At 40.2% G+C, this 23,566-nt stretch overlaps 3 protein-coding genes across 4 annotated transcripts in view; 1 reads left to right on the forward strand and 2 right to left on the reverse strand.

The window, feature by feature from the left end:
* The window catches only part of cdc37l1 (cell division cycle 37-like 1), a 55,131-nt gene that overhangs the window by 25,159 nt on the left and 6,406 nt on the right, over nt 1-23,566 (reverse strand). Inside the window, exon 7 of one of the 2 annotated variants that reach the window (XR_011909063.1) lies at nt 20,927-23,364. Coding sequence is in view for 1 of the 2 variants with exons in the window: in XM_072371852.1 (XP_072227953.1) it covers nt 23,245-23,364 (120 nt within the window). In the remaining variant the exon portion in view is untranslated. Of the gene's footprint in view, nt 1-20,697; nt 23,365-23,566 lie in introns of those variants that run through there. The other variant, XM_072371852.1, reaches the window with a different exon arrangement.
* Nucleotides 41-8,717, reverse strand: rcl1 (RNA terminal phosphate cyclase-like 1). Its single transcript, XM_072372195.1, has 9 exons — nt 8,519-8,717; nt 8,003-8,074; nt 6,926-7,101; nt 6,393-6,467; nt 6,141-6,265; nt 5,601-5,726; nt 4,873-5,029; nt 1,026-1,129; nt 41-209 (listed from the first exon to the last, which is right to left on the reverse strand). Exons 1-9 carry the CDS (start codon nt 8,646-8,648, stop codon nt 56-58), a joined length of 1,119 nt encoding a protein of 372 aa, XP_072228296.1. The 5' UTR covers nt 8,649-8,717; the 3' UTR covers nt 41-55.
* ak3 (adenylate kinase 3) lies at nt 12,062-20,036 on the forward strand. The gene is made up of 5 exons (XM_072371854.1): nt 12,062-12,368; nt 14,540-14,659; nt 14,922-15,094; nt 17,503-17,621; nt 18,812-20,036. Exons 1-5 carry the CDS (start codon nt 12,221-12,223, stop codon nt 18,921-18,923), a joined length of 672 nt encoding a protein of 223 aa, XP_072227955.1. The 5' UTR covers nt 12,062-12,220; the 3' UTR covers nt 18,924-20,036.

A 23,566-nucleotide genomic window follows, 5' to 3' on the forward strand; every position in this document is an offset into this window, starting at 1 on the left:
TGTGGAAAAAAAACAAAAACAGATGAGAGCGAAGCATTTATATAAAAAAAAGACTTTATTTCAGAGTTTTGTTTATGTTGCTGAATCCTACTCCAACACAGGTCATCAATACTTTGTCTCCACCTTTCATTTCGTCTTCTAAAGGCTTCTGGACCTCAATTTTGAACATAATCTGGAAGAAATCTCTGATGTGTCTGAGGAACTCGATCCTAGAGAGACAGTGAGAGAGAGATCAATCGTTTTTTTTTTTTAGGCCACTTTACACATAAATATTCCAACTGTTCCCTGAACTCAAGCCATCAGTCATCATAACTCATTTACACATTACATTCAATTTCTAGAACTAGTATGTGGACAAAGAAGCAAAAAGTGCTCCTATTTAAGTTTTTACTTGTAAGTATCCTAAAACAATACATAAGACGAGACAATCTTAAATGGGAGATGAGGAAGAGTGCATCGTGATGGCACTGCCAATCTTCAGTTATCATAGTACTGTACTCGAGAGGAACACAGCACCGGTACCATGATAACTGAAAATGGACAGTTCATAGTTCACTCCTCTTCACCAAGTTTGGAAGCGCTCAGAAATCAAGTTTACTTCCTGCATCTGAACATGTTAATTCAACCCAAATTGAGCTTCTTAGAACTTCGCGCATTTAAAATAATGTAGATTTCTTTCAACCCAAGTAACTTCTGCATCACTGTAAGCTCACTTTTCACTCATTTGCACAAACGCCAAGCACGAGCCCCTTGTTTAGTCTGAAACCACAGACATTATTCTGCAACTGCTGCACTGAGACAAGTTCATGTAAAGGTGAACTTTGTGGAAGTTAAAAAAAAAAAAGACTTTAGTAAGAATCTGATTACTTTTATTAGTCAGAATTTCTTGCACTACAGTCAAATGATGTCGGCTTCCAAAGAAAAAACGAGTAAATAAACAACTAAACTTCTTTATCTGTGTGCAGTTAGTAAAATTCAGTCGGACGGGCCTTTTGTGCGAGTCGAGTGTTGAATGACTGGCTTACGTGTACGGTGAGAGGGGTCCGAGCAGAACCTTCGATACATCCTGTTGGCCAAGGGTCATCAAGAGTAGTGCCAGGCTCTGATTGGATGAATCCACGCAGCCGCCCTACAGCAGAGAAAGGAGAGGGGCCATGTATTCCAGCAACAACAAACAAAAAAAAAAAACCAACGGCTAAGTGCGTCACAGAGGTGGAGATTTTGAGAATGAAATGAAATGCCCAAAGATTTGCAACTCTTTAACATTCAGAAACGGCTTTTTATAATTTAACAGTGGTCTTTAATCAGGATTACATGTTAGTATCACTCACTTAGTACATTTTAAACCTTTTCGCCCCAAATGAGAGCAAAAACAGTGAAAGCCACACACATCGGTGGCTTGCTGACATCTGTTTTGCATTCACCCTTTTCTTACAAACTCATTTATTCTAGCAGTCATTTCCTTTCATGTTTCTCTCCCGTCTCCAGAATGCTTTGCGATTTTCACTGAATCTCCAGCCCATTGCCTAATGCTTCACAGTTCTTCTACATATGAAACCTTTCGAGGACAGATGATCCAGTCTCTGTATCCAAGTGAACACATGCCACTGTGATTACTCCACAAAAGGCCGTGTGCGATTTCCCAACCCATGTCAAGAACACTATGTGTAACTAGACACACCCGAGAGCATTTTAGAAACTAAACAGACTACAAATGGCTGAGTTTTAGAAAGACTTCTGCAATGACCTTCAGGCCAAAGGGGATCCCTTTTTGGCGTTGTGCATTCAATGTAACAAAGTACTTGTGTGGCCCGGTCATGCAGTATCATGGCGTCCTGACAGCTTGTCAGCAGAATTATGATTAAATTGCTTAATCATATCAGTGAATCCATGGTGACACTATGTTGACTGTGTTTATATTGTTGATGAAGCTGTGGTTTTGTTAACTGCATTCCCTCTACAACAGAGTGAGGCTCCACAGCCAGCTTTATAACACACACCTCATGGTTCAACTTGCACAACCTTAAGGACAACTAATTCCGACACAAAGACAACTAAGAATTTGACATTTTTTGTAATTTTGCTGATAATATTATTGTGCATTTTGACATGTTTTACCATTTATATTCTAAATATTAGAAATTATTTCCCGTGTTCTCGCTGCAGTTGAAGGAATTTGCAATTTCTAGGAATTTTTTCACCATTTAACCCAGAATACGTTAATAATAATTTGCCTCCAGTAAAAACTGAAGAGTTCACTAATAGGTAGAAACTGGAAAAAAAAAAAAAAAGAAGAAAGAAAAAGAAATTGTGTTTAACCCTACCTTTTTTTAAACCTGGATCCAAGAAACCAAAGCTATTTCAGTTCTCCCTCAACACGCTCTGCTTTTCCACCTCGTTGTGGTACAAACTGTGAGATGTAAAGCAACAATGTACTTTCTAACTTCAGGTGACGGTTAAGATGTCCCAACAGGCCTGCAGCCACCAGCAGGCCTCAAGGACTTATGGAAAAGTCCCTTAAATCCTCTGAGTGAAAGGGAATCCCTTTCCTTAGCAGCCAAAAAAAAATGTTAAAGAATACAGATAGCGGTTTGTAGTGTTCAAAAGGTTAAAGCCTAAAGTCCATTTCCACGGCCCTATTTGACATCATTACTCATTCACAATAACTGGACCTGCTGTACAAACTTTGAAACCAGTGACCTTGTTATTTTTTGGCTTTAGTAAAAAAGGAAAAGCACTGACATGAAAACATTTTGTACAGTATTTTCCTGTACTGGAAAAACAAAAATCATACTGATCTCACTCTACGAGCTCAGAATATTAAGCGTGCAGCACTTACATCAGCTCCTGCCGTGTGTTGACATCGCTTCCGAAAAACAAGACGTCGATGGCGTGGCTTTGGCTTACTACTAGAGAACTGTACTGATTAACCATAAAACAAACAGACACACACACAGAGCACCCATGCGTACCCTCAAATGTAAATCTAACAAAGTTCGACTTCTTTCTAAGACTTAAAAAAAAAAAAAAAGAACCATCCAAAGCACACTTCTCACATCCCTTTCACTGCAGCCCCCCCCCTCCCCTCTTGGTCCTTGCAGGGATTTCTCCCGTGGCTGTTGTGAATTAGAATAAGCAAGTTATTCCAATCCTGAGTTTCCCCGGCTTCGCTCACTGATCTGAATGCACTTTTGCAGCTTTAGCCTTTAAAAAAAAAAAAAAAGAAAAAAAAAACAAAACAGATGCACAACAAATTCAACAAAGTATTTCTGAACTCACCACCCTCCAAGCAGAAAGAGAAACATGAGCTCTGCACTCTGTTGCTCGGGAGTTAAGAGGATGCATCAACAATATTCCTCTTTCAGAGATAATCAGCACTACCCTGACCAGCTAACTGGACTCACATGGCTCCGAGAGGCAGAGCCATGCCGAGGCACACTGAACCTCATTGTACTTATTCTGTTGAAGTTGCTCATTTTACCTGTGCGACAGTGGCCGGTCATCCGTGTCTCTGTACGGTAACCACCAGGAGAGGCTGTTTACAGTTACTACAGTCGCAATAAACGGGTGCAAAGACACAGATGCAGAAAATGTGACTTTTATAAAACTGTAGCTTCTTGCGATTTGGATCTTATGTTGAATAAATTTGAGGCTTCTGAAGTGAAACGAACAAAGATGAGAGGGGTCATCTGGTTTTACAGTCTGTGCTTCACACTTTGTTCATTTGTCATGTCCACAAACTGAGAAAATCTAGTTTAACTCCTTTTCACACTTGATAAGATGCCCGACGCTTGAAAATAAAAAAGTCTAAATCAATTCAGTATTCACTGCTGAAAGAGAAGAAAACTAAATCTCCAAGTAAGTGCCAACACAGCCCAAAAAACAAAAAAAGAAAGTCAAAATCAAAATGGAAGTGGCCTGTAGCTGCTCTCCACATTGTGGTTTTGCCAACAAACAGTTTCTCAGTGAATCTGCAGACAAGGGTCATTACCAGGGAATGCGGGTAAACAAGGGCAGTGAATGTTGTTGCATGAGTGTTCTGGTCGTCTATGTCAGGTATTCCCAAAGAATTCAGATTTTTCCCTCCCCATGAGAGGAGCAAGAAACAGGGTCTGAAGCGTTAAGCCTTAGCCTTCGAATATACAGAACTGCAGCACTGTAAGTAATGAACAGCGGGTAGAATTAAGGGTACCGTAACTTCAGTGTAGTCCATTTAGGTATCACAGCCAGGGCGAGAAAAGAAAACATCCTACCTCTAGAAACATTTGCAGCTGAGTGGCTGTCAGACATATTAATATTGAGCTTTTAAAATGAGTAAATGGGCACCATGTCTTTCCTGATGTGAAAACAACGCTGCCCTGTCCGGCCATACTGGGCAGGACTGATAAATGCTACCGCATGTGTTAGCTCCCTTATAGCTGTGGCTTTGTCATTTGAATAAGAGCACAATTTCGAACTCATAGAATCATATTGTTCCATCTTTATTCAGTGATTTTTAAAGTTACTCCAAAAAAAATAGCTTTCTCCTGGTGCTGTCTAAGACAGCAAGAAAGTACACAGCATTGGAAAGAGCAATGCTCAGAAATTAGACACCAAGTTTGATTTACATCCCAGGCAAATTTCTTTGAAGTGCTGTCTGACTGTAAAGGTAGACATCAACTTTGCCTTTCTAAATTATGAAAATATGGCTCCACAGGCCTGTAATTCTGAATAGCATTTACTTTGTAGATCAGCAAAGGCGATGAAGACGCTCCATAGTAGCCAGCAGTATCAGACCAACACTGTTAAGGATTTCTGAGCCACACAGGTTTGATTTAAAAGCAAAGAGTTGAGTGTGTGCAACGTGTATGTGCGAGAAAATGTGACACTTACCCGATACACCTCTTCCAAAAGCAGTTTGGCACAATTTCTGCCGAGGTCCTCCGGCAGCATGGGGTCTCCCTGCCCCTGCGGCGTCGACGACATCTCTGCGCTAAGGAAGCAGCCGTTCAGCGTTTCCGCCACCAACGTCAGACCAAAACCTGGAGACCTGCAGCGAAACAAATGGAGTCGGCATCTTACCTGACAGCACCTTTAGGGACCCAAACATTTACACAACTTCACCGATGCGACTATCGTGAAGTTCAATATCATTTAATATTTTTGATTTTCCCTTTAATGCCAGGGAAACAATAGTTCATTGTGCATAATGAAAGGAAAACTTTAAGTCCTTCATGGCCCCATCTTTGGACGACCACAAATTATTAGAAACAAAACAACAACAAAATAAAAGTTAATTTGTGGAACCACAAAAAAAAGTTAAAAACTAAAAAAAAAAGAAAGCCCATCTTGCTTCAAATGACTTTTCAGCCTGTTAAATCTTCAGCAACTCAATGACTTGTCAGTGCTTACATGCCCCAATCTTTTTCTTTTTTGTGTCCAACAAACTTAAAAATGTCAGTTCAGGACAAAAAAAATGTGACACAACCAGGACACACTGGATAAACATCAGTTGATGTCACCTTATCTCTGACTGCAGTCAACAACTCAATATCAGTCGATGCAGATGTTATGAAATACCTAAACCTCGTAGCATATCAGATGCATGCAGAGATACCCACTTGCCAGAGTTGACTCCTTTCATGTGGTCTGTATAGATGTAGATGTCTGGGAGGAACTGGTTGAGGACACCTCGAGCTGACTCCACAATCCTGTTGGCCATCTGGGGAGACACTCGAACGGAGTATCTGAGTTTAGAATGTCAAGGACTTCAAAAGCACCATTTCTCAGCGAGTTTGAGGTTTAATCACCGAGGTCAATAAATGACAGAAACTTTAGATGAAAGGAGAAAAATTTCAGGAACAATATTTTTTGTACCCATTAACAGGAATAATATCAAGGCGGCCTCCAGCAGCTGTAGTGTGTCCTGTAATGTAAAACCATCTCACCACTGCATTCAAGACACTGAAGCTGAAACTATATGCTGAGTAACAGTCGCAGACTTTTTACTTTGATATTTGTTTAGCAAACGCAGTTGTTACCAAAATATGATAATGATTGTTAACAGCTTTCTACAAAAAAATAGAGGGATTTTCAGCACTGATCGACTTTCTGCACGGCGAGGACAACATATATATACACATAAAGCCTGAGAAGGATACGCTACTCCTCTGATCCTTTTGATCTTGTCTGGCTCAGTCAGCTGGACTGCCCTGATGGTCCTGCGGACAGGGCATGTGAAGACCACTTCTCCTCCCCCACCAGGTGCCATCCCTCTCTTCACCACCTGAGGTAAAAGCAGCCAAGAGGGACTGAGATGGTGTGTTCATGTGCCTGCCCGGTCTGTAAATGCATCCCCCTGCAAAACTTCTCTTTACACTGTGCTGGTCAACAGGCAACGCTGGCATTCTCACCTTGAGATCCAAACCCTCTCCATCAATCCCAAACCTCCTCATCAAAGGGAGGGCGGTGGACTTCAGCAGGTCGATCTGTGAGACAGAGGGTGGGGACGTCCTTACTCAAGCTTTTGTTTCGGCTCAATCTTTTGTTTCTGCAAAGAGCTGAATAAGTCCACTACTTTGCAAAAACCTCCACAACTAACGAGCTCTGCAACAAAGAGAGGTTGGTCTGTTTCCATGACAACACTTCTCTCCAAAGCATACCTGTCTGGTTTCGACATGATCCACTCTCACGGCAAGATGTTGCACAGTATGAAACTAGTATGTTATAATTATATGTAAAACATTCAAAAGGACTCAACTATGGCCCTAACTTATCCTCATATTTTCAACCAGCTTGTATACATCCGATGGCTGGGTCCATATACATAAACCATAAAATATGTTTATTCTCAGCAGGCTGGTTCTGCTCCACCCTTTTTTTTATTATAGGCACGAAATAACCATTAGTTTGGGTGTGACTCATTCACTCTTATTTCCATGCTTACCGTTGGGTCAGTAGGGTCATTAGTAACTCCTCTAAGAGTTGCTTTAAGAGAAGTCTTCATGAAAGGAGCCAGCATGAGCAGAGCTTCTAGGTAGTATCCGATCGATCGCTGTGTGTTGCAGTCATGTTCTACAGAGCCTCCATACAACAAGCCAGGCTGGTAGAATAATACAGTACCTAGTGAAGACAGTCATGTGAAGACGGTGAGTAAGTCTGTAATAAGCAAATGATACAACTGCCAGTATTATCGCCACAGTACTAAGGTTTACACCCATATTTTGCATGGAAGACAAGATATATCTGCATGGAAGGTTTCTCCAAGTCAATGAAATCCACGCTAAGCTTATTGTTATAGACATTAAAGTGACAAATGTTATCTTCTGTCTGCAGAACACAGTTGAATTGCACATCTAAAAAAAGGCTAAAATGATAGATGGATTTTCAGAAGTCCTGGGCTATACGTAGCATGTGCACACTTCCCAGTCGGCCTCCAGAAACTGGGACATCGTTCTGAAGAAGCCGGACCCCAAGAGAAACTGGGACAATGTGGAAAGCAAACGCCTCATTTGGGTCTCTGAGCATTCTCTCGTGCTAAACATAAGAGCTGTGATGGAGATAAATTAGGAACTGCACGCACGTGACCAGGTGTATAAATCGCGTACACAAAGATTTCAGTGACAAGGATTCTCACGCTCCATGTAGAACATAACACTCATAACTCAGACTCAGACTCAGAACACTTCTACTGATTCTAAATAAATCAGCATACACATTTCCCCAATACCGGTCCTAGATTATTCCAACTATGCATTTATTTCCCTGCTCCAGCACCCCTGATTAAAATGAGGGAATCAGCTAAGCAAGTTCTGGAAAAGCCAGATGATGACCAAATCAGGCGTGCTGGAGCTGATAACCATCTACAACATGTAAAAGTTTACACAACTCATTTTAGAAAACGTGTATAGAATGTGAAATCATCGAACAACTTTAACTCCTATTTTTATCTTTATCCTGTTATTAGATATTGGTAGATAAACCACACTGAACAAGACTACAGGAGACTAATTTCAACAATTACCTGTTTGGTTAATCTCTATCCTGGAGCCATTGGTCACTTTGTCAAGGAGTCTGATGAAGCTGGCTTCAAAATCTGAAGGAAAGAACCCAACAAAGAAATTAGACACATCTGAGTCACACCAACCATCATTCCAGCAACTTAGATTTAAATAGGTTAAAGATTATCACTTAGCACTTTTTGCAATCTTTGCATACTTTACGTACAATACTAGAATATTAATGTGTTCATGTATCTAGTGTAGGCGTGTCAGATCACAAATTCCAAGACAAGTGTGTAAACTAATATAAAACAGACATCCCAAACCAAGTGCTACTTTCGAGGCTTCTGAAAAGCCAACCAACGACACAAATCGTTGAGGTACTATGAGGCAATATTTACCTTCCACTTACGATTTCACCCCATGCTTTTCCCACCTCTCACTCCCCGCGATTAAACACACTCCCAACTGCGTAGCAGCTAGCCCGTTAGCCGCCGAGCTAACTGCGACGCCACATGCAAAGTGAAGCTGCAACTCACCGTGGAGCCCTGGGTCGTCGTCCTTAGACCGGATATTCTTTATTTTAACCCGCTTCCCGCTAAGTGTGGACAAAACCAGCCGCTGTCTGAAGAAATTGCAACCGTCGTAGGACAGTCCGTGGCTTGCCATATTATTGTTGTTAGTGCTTGGCGTCAGTAAAATCCACGTGTGTTTGTGTGCAGGAAAACGGGTGGTGGGAGGCGCGGGTACGGCAAAGCAAGAGGGTAAAAAAGGCCCTTTTTTTCTGAAAAAAATTTAAGCCTGGCTTCCAGTTGCCAACTCGTTCACTCCCTTTCTCACCCACTATGTTCATTAAAACATTCACCAGTGGATATGGGGTAGCAGTTCCACTTGAACGAAGGAGCATTTCATAATTATGCGCCGGAGTTAGGCCACAGTTCTGTGTTGCATAAATTTCTCTCGCTACAAACTTTGTATTTCACTTCATTTAAGTTTGAGTATATTTGAATTGACTTATACTGAATTTTGCCCACAAAAAGCAGTCTGGTTGGTCAATATAATAACTGATGGTAGATGTCAGTTTAGGCCCAACGGTGGACTCGTGGTTGTAGCTACCAAGTATTTCAAAAGCAAGTTTCATCACAACTCGCCCAAACATACTGTTCAGACTGAACAACTTATGTTTTAAATAGAGAACGTGAAGTTACGTCACACCTGTTGAATGCTGGAACATCAGCGCCATCTTGTGAGGAATGCTCTCCCATTGCCCCTGCTTAAGACTCGCGTTAGAGGTTAGATGTTGGGATTTTTACACTTCCAGCAGACAGATATGTTCAATATTTGGTTAGGAGGATTAGGACTGGACCGAAATATAATTTTAGATATCGATCCTTGAGTTTGTGAGTGGAAACACTATCTAAGTGACACTTATGAAAGATAAACCTCTAGTATTGTAACCAAATGTTAAATAGATATGTTCACTGCATGTAAAAAAGATAAAAAAACAAAGAGTTTCAATATTAGAACACATCTTTATCATCAATACGGTCACCACTTCATGTGACCTTATACATTTAACACATCTCTCCAGTAATACTTTCCACCAGAGAGGTTATCTTCCATTGAACACTAAAAAGAGAAAATTACATGTACCTGTTGCAAAGGACTCTCTCAATTCTCTTTCATAGCTGCTTATTCTCTTTTGTGCTCCTATTTTTTCTTTTGTGGTTGTGTTTTGAAAAATATGATTTATTTTTGCACTTATTTAACCCACATACAAAGTAACAGAGTACGACAAAGTAAGCTCCCTGTATATGACAGACATTTTCTACACACACACACACATAAATAGTATATGTATATGTATATGTATATGTATATGTATATGTATGTATATGTAAACATGGGATAGGCTACCAGCTGGGATAGGCTCCAGCCAAACAGCACAACTGAAATAATAAATTCAGAGTAAAATAATCAATAGCCTAATTTCGTTGAACATTTGGCGGATTTTTATGTGCGTGTTCAGGTTTAAGAAACTATGTAAATGTGATAAAATTTTCATTCTTCCACTATCTTCCAGAGATTACACAAACAGAGATCTGCTTGCTGTTCCACGCCCCTCTCCACTAACATTCTCTGATGGCTACCATTGTAAGGTCCCATCTGCAGATGTACAACAGACCAAAGTCAATGTGTTATCTACTTCAGATTAATGTCTTACAAGACAGAAGAAAACCAATGTTTTGCACAGGATAACTTAATCAATACTCTATTCCAATGAATGGCTTGCAAAACACAAAATTCCGTTTAACCCTAAAATCTACTCAAAGAACAACAGGATTTGTCCCGTGGTACAGCTGTTGTGTTACTGTGGAGAGAGGCATGTGCTTTACTGCAGTTTTTGCAGTTGTGATGAATAGAATCCTAGAAACTTCATTCTTTTTCAGATGATATTAGCAATATGAGATATTAGCAATATGACTGGCCCTGCAGTTTATTCTGGACAGTGAAAACACACAGAAAGTGCATCTCAGCTCTGACAAGTATAAGGTCAGTTTAAAATTTGAAGAGGATATGATCAATTCAGTCTTTATTTTGGTATATATTGAATAAGGAAAAGGGAAAGATAAACTTCATTTAGAGCTCTGGCTGTCGGCACTGGGGGAAATGAGCAAGTTAATAAAATCCTTAAGAATTACTGAAAATCCATTATCATATAAAGTCAGGGCCAATACGAAATGTGGTGTAGGAACGTTGAAACTCGAAGGCAACAGGAAGATTCGATAAACAAACAAAAAAAAATCATTAATAAAATAACTTATCTGGCTAAAAGATTGTTTTGCTTGTGTCCGTTTTGTCTTTCCCCAGTTGGTGGCGGTAAGCCAGCTCCAACACATACCACAAACGAATGAGAAAGGATGAGTAGAGGGAAATATCGAAAGGCTAATATATCATAAGTTTATCGTCTTCGCACGCAACTACTTTTTGAAACGTGAAAAATTAATGTAAATCGTGTTTTTTGTTGTTGTTTTTTTTGCGCAACGGACTGCGCAACTTTAAACTGTATGTGGCGTTAGATGTAGCCCAAATATTCGTAACCACGAGGGCTGAACACACTAAATGCGCCTGGATAAATCTCTACTCAAGAGAAAAACATAATATCGTGCAAAGAAGAAGAGGAGCAGAAGAACAGCTTCGGTCATGTTGAGGATACTTTACAGAAAATTATCCGCGTTATTCAGGGGTGTTTTACATACGTCTACAAAGTACTGTTAACTGTTTACACGGCCATGCTTTCGAGACGTCGGCGCGACCCACCCACAAGGTAGTATCTTACTTGCTGTCCCAATTGGTTTGTGTAAATGTACACAGAGCACGAATGCAGAGGCGCCGTGGAACCATTCACTAAAAGTGAGTGGGCGTGGTTACACAGTTCTTAAAGGCACAGTAATGGGAAACATAAACAAGCGGGGTCCCTAACAAAAAATAATGAAAGAAATAGAAAGAAAGAATTTAACTGCAAATTAAAATGAAATTAAACCCATTTTAAAATGTTTTCTTAATAAGTAGCACCATGATGGCAAACGCGACAGTATTTTCTAAACAGTTAAAGTCATAGTGAAATTAGCTATGTTGGCGATCATAATGTAATTCTTTGCAAATGGTTTACACTACTATAAAATTGCTTAAAGACACAGAATCGGGAAGCAGATTGGTTGTTCAGTCCAGGTTGACCGTCAATCTGTTGCAGTTCTACCCGCTCAAAGGATCAGGAAGGGATTAATCACCGCAACCTGGTCAGCAAGCTTTTTCCGCCAGCAGACCAACTGCATAACCACATTATACCACACATTTATTGCCAGTAACGCATCTACGGAAAGATAGGCGAACGCGTTTCACACAACACCGGCAAAAGCTCGTTTGTGCGACGCGCCTCGTCGTCCTATGAGGGCTACATCTCCATCTGCCCTTGCTGGCCTTGCAGCCTGCTGAGCTGGCTGGCCGTTGTTCATCTTATTTCTCCTCCTCCTTCCCCTCCTCTTCCTACTGCGTGAGCTGGGTATGAGGAAAAGAATCGAGACCGTCTGCTTAGACTTGCCCACTCTTTGTTGCGTAGTTTTTAAAGAACGCTGTGAATACGTGCTCTGCGCCTGCTTCAGCTGAGCATCCGGAGGGGAGGTTCACTCTCAAAACATTTCGCTCGCTGGAACTAAAATTGAAGCCGCGCTCGCTCAGAGATGGTTCTGCAAAGAGTGATCCGCACTGTCATCATGGGACCCCCGGGATCGGGGAAAGGGACGGTGTCTGCGCGAATTACCAAAAGTTTTGCACTGAAACACCTCTCCAGTGGGGACATTTTAAGAGCCAACATCAACGCAAAAACAGGTGAGAAAATGTTCTGCCTCGTGCCACAACAGAGATAATGCACAATACAGGCTAAAATGAAAAGATAAAAACTTTAGACATTTTCCTTGGTCTTTTATGATTCTTATTGTGATAATTTTTTAAAGATATATTTCATATAGAGAGACTAGAAAATGGAAAAAGCTGCTAAAGATGATCTTCTGGACTCTTACTGATAAGAGCACCACCCCTATAACAGTTGGTTTTTTATCTTGCTGTTCCATACCACAGAGGAAAAGCACAGGAATGGTTTTTTTTGTCTCTCAAGGTTGAATCAAACAGATTTAAAGGGGTTAAAGAAGTGTTTGTTTCATGTTTAGACTACTAACATTTGCACCAGCATTACCTGAACTTTGGAAGGCGGCCACCTCTCCTCAATATCACCTTGAATGAAGATAAAGGGAGTCGTAAAGATAACTCTAACTGTGAACTTTTGTTCCTTTTAAAGGAAGGGCTATGCTTGCTTTAATAGCTGTCTGACAGAGGAACTGGTATGATTAGAGAATGCTGCACTTCAGTGAACCTAAAGTAGCTTGGGAGGATTGTGCAAAGCAGTGTTTAGTTCCTCAACTGGACCTTATCCTTGTGTCATTGCACCTGAGCAGCTCAGACACTTACAGTCCAGTCAGGAGTGATTTGTTTTGTTTTGGATTTGCCCCCATCTTGTTCTTTGCTTTAACCGTTGGACTTGTGTCTCTTGAGACCTCCTCACTTTCACATGAATGATTCTGAGAAAAATCCATTTTTGCACATTTCCCAACTCCCTTTTTTATCATGCTAAAGTAGAGGCTATGCAGCAATAGATTTGCTTTTAAGACAGCATTCTTTGTGCAGGCCCAACACTTTCCAGACTTTCTCCAAACTTGCAGAAAACCGCTGCGCGTTCACCAGTTTTTATCATTTGCTCGATGTCCCGTTCATTTGAGCAGTATATTCGCAGCGTTTCTTGGAGGCTTGTCAGGACATTCCTTTTTTTTCTTTTTTCTTTTTGAGCTGGACTCTGACCAGTTAAAGCTGAGTTTATATGTTCCAGCTTTCTGGAACACTACCATTAGATAACTTTTTGGACTGACAAAAAAAGTTGTAGTTTGAGAAGATGTGACAAAAACCCACAAGTTCTGGTACTGTGTGTGCTAAATTAATCAAATATGACTCGATTTAAAGAAAACACAATTTTACTGAAAATGACATATTTGATTGATATTTTAAGCACTTCATAGATACATGTTTGAATAATATATTTTGCTGTTTCAACATAACAATAATAAGAATGATCTCAAGTTGTTACCCCTGCTGGCCAGCACCACAGCTTCAACAGCTCAAGAGTTTTCCAGCATTTATAGTTTTTTTTTTTTACCCATTTCTCCTGAATGCCTTTTGCAGTCAGACAGGCTTTTTGTATTCTTAGCAAACCTACAAGCAGTTCTCTAATTAGATTTTCTTGGTCTTTTGGACCTTAACGCGACCTCCACTATTCCTGCTAATAGCCTTTTTTTCCCCCCAGAATAAAATGAAAAAAACATCTACCTATCTTCTCATGGCCTTCTCCTGCTTTGTGGAGAACTGTTATTAAACTCAAATCCTGCTTAGAGGAGCACATTGCCACTGACTGTTAGAGAAGTAACAGTATTCATGCTGCAGCTCAGTGATTATTTTCAGCCAGAGCCCTGACAAGTTATTTAAAGACCTCTAAATGTTTGCTGAGAAAGCTCAAATTTTAGAGTTATCCAAACTTAACCATGGAGTTCCTGCGCCTTTAAAATGATAAAACTAATGAACTTATCTTGCATAAAATGTTGAAAAGAATGTCCCATCTCTGACTTTATTTCCTTTGAAGATCAGCTCATTTTGTATGTTGCCTAAGCTTTTGCATGCTACTACATATCTTTGCATATTGAATTTGAAGTTCTGCGGTTTTGAATGACGCAAGGCGATACAGACTCTGTTCATAAGACTTGTTGGAACGTGGCAGCGCTGAAGTAGCTGAAACATGAAAGGTTTATAGTTTTTCTTTCGAGAGAAAGCAAACACCACATCCTCTGACAAACAGGTGTAATTTTAAAAAGCAGCAAGATTAAAAAGAAAGAGGAAAGCAAGCTAGTTTGGCAATAGATATGAGCATTATCTTTTCTCTCTGCTTTTCCGTGTGTCAGAGCTGGGCCTTTTGATGAAGTCCTGTCTTGACCAGGGTCAGCTGGTGCCTGATGCCGTCATGTCTCGTCTTATCCTGAATGACCTGAGAAAAATCAACCACAGCGGCTGGCTGCTCGACGGTAGGAGCTCTCACAAGTTTGTATCAACAGTCGTTTCTTCTGGAAAATGTTTGCTAATGGAACATGTTATCAGGGTCGCCTGTTCCAACATGTGTGACACCAGTCTTTTCTAGTTTGCTCTTAAAAAATGAGTCAAGGGTGATATGTTTCCACCTCATTTGTTTTTTGGTGGTTTAATTCAAATTCTGGCATTTATCTCATCCACTTTTGTTCATTGTTCCTTTTGTCTTTCCTCCCTCTGTTTATATTTTTTTCCCCCCAGGATTCCCGCGCACAGTACCCCAGGCAGAAGCCCTTGATCAAATGTTCACTGTGGATACAGTCATCAACCTCAATGTACCTTTCCAGACCATCAAAGAGAGGCTGACCTCTCGTTGGACGCACATTCCAAGCGGCAGAGTCTACAATACAGATTTCAACCCACCAAAAGTTCCTGTAAATATAGCTTCTGTTACCTGTTTGTGTCAGTTCCCTTGTGCTGTCACAGTTTCACAGTCCATGAAAACAAAGAGGATAATCTTGCTTTTAAAAAGTCGTTTTCTTAAATTTGAGAATGATTTAATCTCTGTCGTTTTAAAAGCACTGAATTACTGCAGAATTAGCCCTGAACCATTTCCAAAAGCTCAGTTTAGGTCTTTAAAAAAGGATCCCCTGGCAGCAGGTTGGAAAAAAACCCCCGAAAATATCGATTTCTGACCAGAAACAGTTGACCTCAAACAAAATGAAGGTGAAATATAGCTGCAAGCAGTGATGGGGAGGGGGCCGAGCAGCTCAGCAGTGCACAGTTGCCATGGCAACTTAATCTGATCCCATTGAAAGCTGTTCTGTTTGTGCACATGGAAAAAACACAAAGAAACATTATTGCAGCACCTTCCACCATTTTATTTGATTTTTTAGTGCTAATGCATTACACAATTTCTGAGATATGGAGATATGCTCACTTACTCCTTGGCGGCTTGTACGCGTACAGGAATTTTAGCAAAGTATAAAACCCAAATTTACTATTGGGAGGCTTGCTTTGAAGATCTTTGGTTAACATTTTTTAACTCATCATAAAAGCCAGTATGGGAGAGTTCAGTGCTCTGAGTTCAGAGTGAATTGCGCCTTAAACACAGCATGATCGGAAGACTTTTAGAAAATCAAAAGGTTCAAAATGCATAAACGCACCTCTTACTTTGCAAAATTACATGCATAAATGCACCTCTTACTTTGCAAAATTACATGCATAAATGCACCTCTTACTTTGCAAAATTACATGCATAAATGCACCTCTTACTTTGACCCACTGGTGTCATTAGAGTTTGGTTAGAAAAGAATAAATAATAAATCGAGCGACGGTCCCCAATTAGTGCAAGAAATTTCTAAACTTTTTACCAAACACTAAATCTCTGACGGACCCCAGCTGGAGGACGTATGAGAGGAATGAAAAGATGATCTCAAAAGGTACAGTGGGTGCCAGTGCTGCTCTGCTGTTTGATCTCCAATTACTGAAGGACATCTGTCTCCTCTGAAATACGGAGAGGAGTGTCAGAGACTCTGTAGAAGTGAGAAAAATATCAGTTTACAGTGCAAACGGAGAAAAGTTGCCCACAGAGTGTACGACGGGTGGAAATAGGGGGAAAAAATGAAAAGATAAAAGTACAAAAGGATGTTTTCTGTGAAAATCCCTTTGGGCTCTTTGCACTAATTTGACAGGTTTTGTGTTTTTAAACAGACGAGTAAAGACAGGAAGGTAACATCATCTTCCATCTCATAGTATACAGTTACAGCTCCTCTCTGCTTTTATGAACGTGAAACCATTGGTTCTTTGTCAACATTAACAAGTATTTGATATTGTCTTATTTTGTTGTGGTTTTTAATTCTCTCCAGATTAATGTCTTAAATCTATGATGTTCATCAACTCTTGTTGAAGACAAACTTGCCAAAGAAATATTCAGCACTCTTCCTGGCCAAAGAACAGTCCTCCAAATGGATCTGAGTTTTTGAGGGTCTGACAGAGGACGAATAGCTTTGCGTCTTTGGTCACGTGCTGTTTGTTGCTCAGTAACTTGTTGCCAGATTTCCTGTTCAGTCTGGTGGAGCAGAACATTTATGGCCGGTCATGCGCTCGTTCTTCCGGGTCAAAAGAGGATAGTTTCACAGAAACACTAATACTGGCATAAAGTCAGGTCGAAGGGATTAAAAATGGCAGGGTTTTTTCTCCCCTTAGTTCATTAAGCAGCAGTAATCTGCCATCAAAAAGGGTCGAATTACTAAAAGGTTCTGTAATTTTCATGTGAGTATTTTTGTTGGACTGTCTGAACTCAAATAGCTCTTTTCTTGCTCCGTGTGAATCATTCATTTCATGCAGATTTCTGAACTGAATGTCCAGTTCAGAAATCAGAAGTGCTGTTTAGAGACAGAGCACGCAGAAAGAAAATGGAAGACACATTCATGTGAAACAGTTTCATAACAACATTCCCCTGCTTTCAAAGTTGTGAATTTGCTTAAGATGTATTCATTTTCAAGTTTTGCTGGTCATGTCTTTACCTTGGTTCCGTCTTAAAAATCTTAACGCCAACTGGAAGGATTGAAATCAATCTCTGCACAGATATTTATGGTTTTAACTGCTGACTGAGCCATTTTTACAAGCCACAGACTGACTGTGGTAACATCTGTGTTTGTCTGCTTACTAAAGATCAGAATAAAAACCAAAAGACAACGTTAGCCCACGTAGCTCTTCAACCCTTATTATACAATGTGGTATTTCTTCTTCTTATTTAGCAGGTATGACCAAAATCACTTGCAGCTGAATATTTGAAATTTCTTGTTAGAAACGACACGTGTTCATGTTCTCTTTCCAGGGTTTCGATGATGAGACGGGGGAGCCTCTCGTCCAGAGGGACGACGACAGACCAGAGACGGTCACACGGAGACTGAAGTCCTATGAAAACCAAACGGAGCCCGTCTTAGAGTACTACAGGTACTACATTGCAGACAAATTGAAATACACACACACACACACACGTTACTGGTTACGGGTACCGCTGGATTTAAAGTTTATCATTCATAATGGGTTCAGATATAAATGCAGACAAACTAATATTGAATAACCAGAATATCATAACAAAATGTCAGAGTTTACTTCACAGAAAGAAAACCAAATGAAAAGATACAAACACTCTCTTCCACTGCTGTGTACACGTCTTGCTTTTTTTTTTTTAACCACAAAAGTGTCTGGATTTTTAAATTCTTAATAATGTCATTGTTGCCATGGAAACAGCTTTTGATTATAGCTTTTTTTGATGGCCTCAGACAGTTCTGTCTTCATCATGTGAGATGGAAGTTGGAGACAATCAGCCCCCCAAAAAACAATCCTTCATCGGTTAGTTCAGGTCATGTAAGCACTGAATAATATAGATATAAATATATCTGTGTTGTTTTTGTTGCTGGTGTTCCATAACATTACATTTAAGTGGCATTACAGCAGTGTACAAAATTGCTTTGTGTGCGCTGAACTCACGAAGGCTGAATTCTTAACAATGATTTATTTTGCATGATTGCACAGATCTCACGATGGGCCACATTCGGCTGCATCACAGCATGAAGTGACACTGAAGTGTGCGCCAAAGACATGCTTTAAATATAGGTAAAAGGTCACAGCTATTGAACTCAGACCTCTTCGGAGACTGAAAAACTGCTTAAGAGCCACATTCCAAGAGGACGAAATATGAGCCGACGGTTCAGATTGCATTTTAACCTCATTTGAGACGTAAATGTTTTAATATTTATCTCAAAAATCTTCACTAACTTAAAAATAGAAAAGAAAAATTAGAAATGGAACACATCCCCTTTTCTGTTTCAGTCCTAATTTGACTATGAAACATGTCGCGTTCTGTTCCTTTAGTTTATAGATTTGTAGCTTTAGAGTCCTACTATTATTAGCAACCAGCTCAGATTCTGTCAGCAATGTAAATGCTGAGGAGTTATTTAACCTTGATTGCTTTGATTATTGCGCAGCATATTCCAAAAGGTGGTGTGCGTAGTTCTGAGTGCATTAACAACTGGCTGATTGGAGAGTCACCTACTTCTCTAACTGCTGTTGTAAAAATAGACCGGAAGATCGAAGACTGTGACTTAACTTTGTTTTTCTTATTTCCTTTGCCCCACCAGGAGTAAAGGTGTGCTGGAGACCTTCACAGGGACAGAAACCAACAAGATATGGCCCCACGTTGAAGCATTCCTCCACAGAAAATTCTCCTCACTCAGTCAAAGAGTTGCTTAGAAAGCCTGAAAGGCTCAAGAAGGCCTGAAGTTTGCCGACTGAAACCACTCTGTGTGCATCATCCATTCAAAAATGCCACTTATGAGATCGACAAAGATGGCTTTCCATCTAGTAACGTATTCCGTGTGTTCAAAATGAGGATGAGCCTCATTTTGTCATGTAAGATGGGACAGACTACACACATTATGTAAAGTCTGATTTTTATTTAATTTTTTTTAATTTGGCGACCTCTCAGCTGGGTGTGCAAAACCTTTCTAACATTTCGTACTAGTGTGGATGTAGGTCGTCTCTTCACACCACGTCGTGCCTTTACAAAGCCAGGAGACAATCTGTGCGTCACATAAGGATTTGTGAGCAGACGCACACATCCACATACCCCGAGTTGAATGAAGAGATTTGATAGTCGAATGTAATGAAGAATCGTATGAAAACAAAAGGAGACGCTTTTCATTTTAATATAACAGAGGTATGACTAACGTCTGCCTTAGGGAAACTCTTTGTTATGCAGTGGGTAGCTGTCCCAAAGGGAATCTGCTCTGCAGTCATGGACTCACTTCTGCACACAAGTGCCTTTTGCTGCTTTTGGACAATTTGAAAGAACGCTCTGCAAATGTGGTTTGTAAATACTCATTTAGGATCATGGGCCATAGTTTTAATAATGGGTAAACTGACCACGTTCATTAAGTTGAATAATTATCTCAAGAAACTGCATCTCAAGTCTTACTAGTGATGCCTCTGCAATACTCCACAATGTTTTCAGCATGACTACACATTCCTCTTTGTGTCCAAGTCAACTGGTAACTCATTTATCATTTAATATGTCTCACTGAACAACTAAATAATATATGTTTTAACGGTCTATACAGGGTTAATATTGTTGGGAGGCATCACTCCAGTTTTGCACTTTCCTCTACATGTTTCATCCCATTATAAGCCTTTGAAACACTGAGCTGCAGTGCACCATATGTACTGACACATTGAATGATTCCTGAATTATTCTATGTATTAAACACTTGAATGCAAGGTTTATAAAAATATAACAGTTTCTCCTTTTTGTAGACCATTCACAGCAGTGTCATAAATATTTATGATAACAATAAATGCGTTGTGCTGTACACCAGAATGACAGTACCTGTGTTCATGGTCATTGTTTTAACTGAATTAGGTCAGGTACAACACCTGTTTAACGTGCTTCAGCGGGCAGTTTTAAAAAGGACCAAGTCTGTGCACAGAAGTATTGTTTTTGAACTCCAAAGTGCTGCCTCCACATTACCCATAATGCACCTCCACGGTTGTCCTGCTGGTGATGGGTTTAGGCGATGGCTCTGATAAGCTAATTTCTTCTCAAATCCACAACAACCGATTTTCGTTTGAACTTGTGGACTCTTGCTCAGCTCGCTTGTTACAAAGCTCCCTGTGGGTCCACAAGGAGCTTCATATAACTTTATTTTACTTTTACATAGACAGGAGCAGGTCTGAGGACCTGTTTCATTGTAACCCACCACCAGATGAGATGCAATTCAGTAATAGAATTAAAACTGATATGCAAACGAGTTTCCTGGAACTGGAGACTAGTCTGACATAGATTCAAAAGTAACTTAGATTTAAAGACGGCAAACATGGCACCACTCTCACAGGCCAACAAGAATTCATGCATCATCGAGACTCACCCACTGGTCAATGTTTTCCTCACATAAATGATTTCTATTAATTTTATTATAAAGAGCAGAATAACCAATGTACCACACAGCAGCTTAAGTCATGAACTGGATTTAATGTTTCCCACCATTTCTAATTTCCACAGACTGCAGTACAAATCTTACTGATGGTTTTGCTCATCAGTTTTTTTTTTTTGTTTTTTTTATAACACTTTTTAGTTGGATTGTTAAATAAAAGGAACAGTGTCACAAAGGGGACAGATAACCCAAAAGGTTTTTGGTAATAGCTCCAACATGACAAACAAACAAACAAACAAACAAAAAAAACGCAGCAAACAACAAAACAAAAAGGTTCAACGCAACAAAATGTCCCCATCCACAAGCTCTTTTAATGCTGCAGCAAAATCTAAACTTACTGGATTTGTTTCACTCTGCAAGGTGGGGGGGAAAGAAAAAGGTGACAGAAAAATAAACAAAAATAAACTGATAAAAACAATAGCAACACAACAAGAAAAGGAGAAACACTCAAAGTCAAGTGCTTCAAACACTCCGCCTTGACGTTTTCTCTGAAACGGTTTCTGCTCTGAGAGTGAAACATAAAGTGCAGCACATATTCAGACAGAGAGCTCGCCTCTGTACACAGTAAAAGCCCTTTTTAACCCTCACTCCTCCATACTGGTGCTTTTTCTCTTTTCAGATTCCAGATGAAGCATCCAAACCACAAAGCACTTGGTTGTTTTCTTGAACATCCCAAAGACAGAAAAATAAACTAAAGGGAGACAACAGCTTTGGGATGATCTGAGCTAGAATACGTGCAGTGGTTAGAACTTTGATGATGTAAACACATTAAATAGATTCCAAAGGAGCAGAATTTAGCAAATATCATGCCTCCTAATGTTTACCTTAAATTAACAACCACCGTAGCTGGATAGTTTAATTATTCACAGAATAGAAAATTAACACACAGTTACTTTTGTGAATACACGGTGCATCGCTAACTGGTTATTTAAGTAAAGACGTCACAACTTGCTGCATACCAGTTCAATTCAACACCAATTTGAACAGTTAAACTCCCTAAACTTCTTGATAAAAACCTCCACGCTGATGTTGCCTGTAAGTAATGGAAAAAGCTTTCAGTTTGCTTACAAAAACATTTTCCAGTTGCAAAAAGGAATACATTTTCCACACACACACTTCATCCTGTTTAGGATTGCAGGAGGGGCTGCAGTCTGTCCCAGATGTTCTCTGCCAAGAGTCGGGGCACAACTCCGGACAGGTGGCCAGTCCACCGCAGGGCTAAGACAGACACTAAATGAGACCAACCATGAACACTCACACACACACGCCTGCCATCAGTTTAGAATCACAGATTAAGCCAACATGCACGTTGAGAACATTGAAACTCGCACAGAAAGATCCCAGCTGGAGCCTTTTTGCTGGGAGGCATCAGCGCTAACCAACTCCTCAGCTTCTGAAGCTAAAGTATGGTCTCACCCTCACACACCTGTCACACAACTAAAGTGTTAAAAGCAAAAGCTTTAAGGCCACGGATTTGTCAAATAAACCATCCATCTTGTATGACCTTTGAACTTTTTGCATCCTAAAACAACAAAACAGGCTATTCCCGATGGGTGTTCTGGCGCGACAAAAACGTGGCAAAACAGCCAAGTCAAGTAAAATGTTTGCACTCCCAACCCTGAAGCACTTCTTTATTTCAACTCCTTCAGTCAAGTATCAGAATGGGCAAATCATATTGCATTATTTATCCTCGTTTGTCAGCCTCAGAGAGCAGGGGGATCTGTGCAACTCTTTTGCTTACAGATCAGCTGGGACACTCAAAGCTCCGTACAGCTACAGAGAAACCCTGACCAAAGCAGACTGTTGCAGGCAGACACTTCCACTGTGAGAAATACAAATGCAGGAAGCCCCAGTTGGAAAATTCTTCCTTTTCTGTTTATACCACAGTCAAAAATGACTCCGTTTAACAGGTTCACTCCAACTGCTCTTTTTCTTATGAGCTTAAAGCCAAGATGTTTGATTGTGGTTAACAAAACAGGAAATAAATAAATTACATGATGTTCAGTATTTACCAATGATAAGATGCGACTGACCAGAAACCAAATGTGCTCAGAAGTCCCTGAGCATGTGTTTTTTATTTATTTTTTACTTGATTTAAATCTAATAATTTAAAGGTCACATCTATCTGACAACACTGCGGTGGAAACTTACTGTTATGACACAGGACAGAAAGCATTAAGAGATCTGCTTCCCTCAGACTTCACATGATTCCTCATCAGCTGTTCTCTGACCAGAGTACTGCCTCAGGCACTTCTTAGCTTGTTTAGCATAATTTCTGTTTGGATTGAATGTGCCGTTTTCACCAGTTCTCTGATAACGAAGGTTATGGCACAGCACGAGCATTCGGCTAGCAAAAACATTGCAGCAGCCATCTTGATGTGGAACAGCTGCATGAGAAAAGGCAACGCTGAGAAAAAAAAAACAACACCATTTTCTTCTGGCGAATATTGCAGCGTGAAGACTGATGATGTTTTCATGTACTCCTGCTTTGCAATGGCTGGTTTTTTTTTTTCCCTTTATCTGGGTCCTCCGCCGATAGTTTTTGTTCCTACATGGAAAGAAAGCAGGAGCCGATCCTACATCACTTATGAGGTCTCCATCATAAGTATGTCGTCTGTCTCTGTAGCATCGTCCTTTGTCCACCTCCCTGCACTCGACCAAAGTCCAGCCTCTAAGCAATGCTTCATGTTGTGCTCGGACGCCTGCTGGAGAACGATAAAGACAGATGGGAGTCAATGACAAACACAAATTAATACGGTTAAGTAAAAATTCTAAACAATTTCCTCAAAGTTTAATGGAAAGGGGAAATTTAAATTGAACCCAACTTTGCACAGTTTAGGGATTTTCCTGTTTATTTAACAGAACACCTCAAATGATTTCTGCACCTTCAGCTTACAATGGTTTTGT

Source organism: Leuresthes tenuis, unplaced genomic scaffold (assembly GCF_036924035.1).
Source record: "Leuresthes tenuis unplaced genomic scaffold, fLeuTen1.0.hap1 SCAF_19, whole genome shotgun sequence".
NCBI classification, from domain to species: domain Eukaryota; kingdom Metazoa; phylum Chordata; class Actinopteri; order Atheriniformes; family Atherinopsidae; genus Leuresthes; species Leuresthes tenuis.

Excerpts from the sequence above, each read along its gene's own strand:
- rcl1 (XM_072372195.1), bottom strand. The coding sequence starts at position 8,648 with ATGGCAAGCCACGGACTGTCCTACGACGGTTGCAATTTCTTCAGACAG. Across the intron at positions 6,468-6,925 it reads ATGACCCTACTGACCCAACG|ATCGACCTGCTGAAGTCCAC; the intron begins GTAAGCATGGAA and ends TCTGTCTCACAG. Across the intron at positions 5,727-6,140 it reads AAAAGGATCAGAGGAGTAGC|ATACTCCGTTCGAGTGTCTC; the intron begins GTATCCTTCTCA and ends TTCTAAACTCAG.
- ak3 (XM_072371854.1), top strand. The coding sequence starts at position 12,221 with ATGGTTCTGCAAAGAGTGATCCGCACTGTCATCATGGGACCCCCGGGA. Across the intron at positions 14,660-14,921 it reads CAGCGGCTGGCTGCTCGACG|GATTCCCGCGCACAGTACCC; the intron begins GTAGGAGCTCTC and ends TTTTCCCCCCAG. Across the intron at positions 15,095-17,502 it reads TCAACCCACCAAAAGTTCCT|GGTTTCGATGATGAGACGGG; the intron begins GTAAATATAGCT and ends TTCTCTTTCCAG.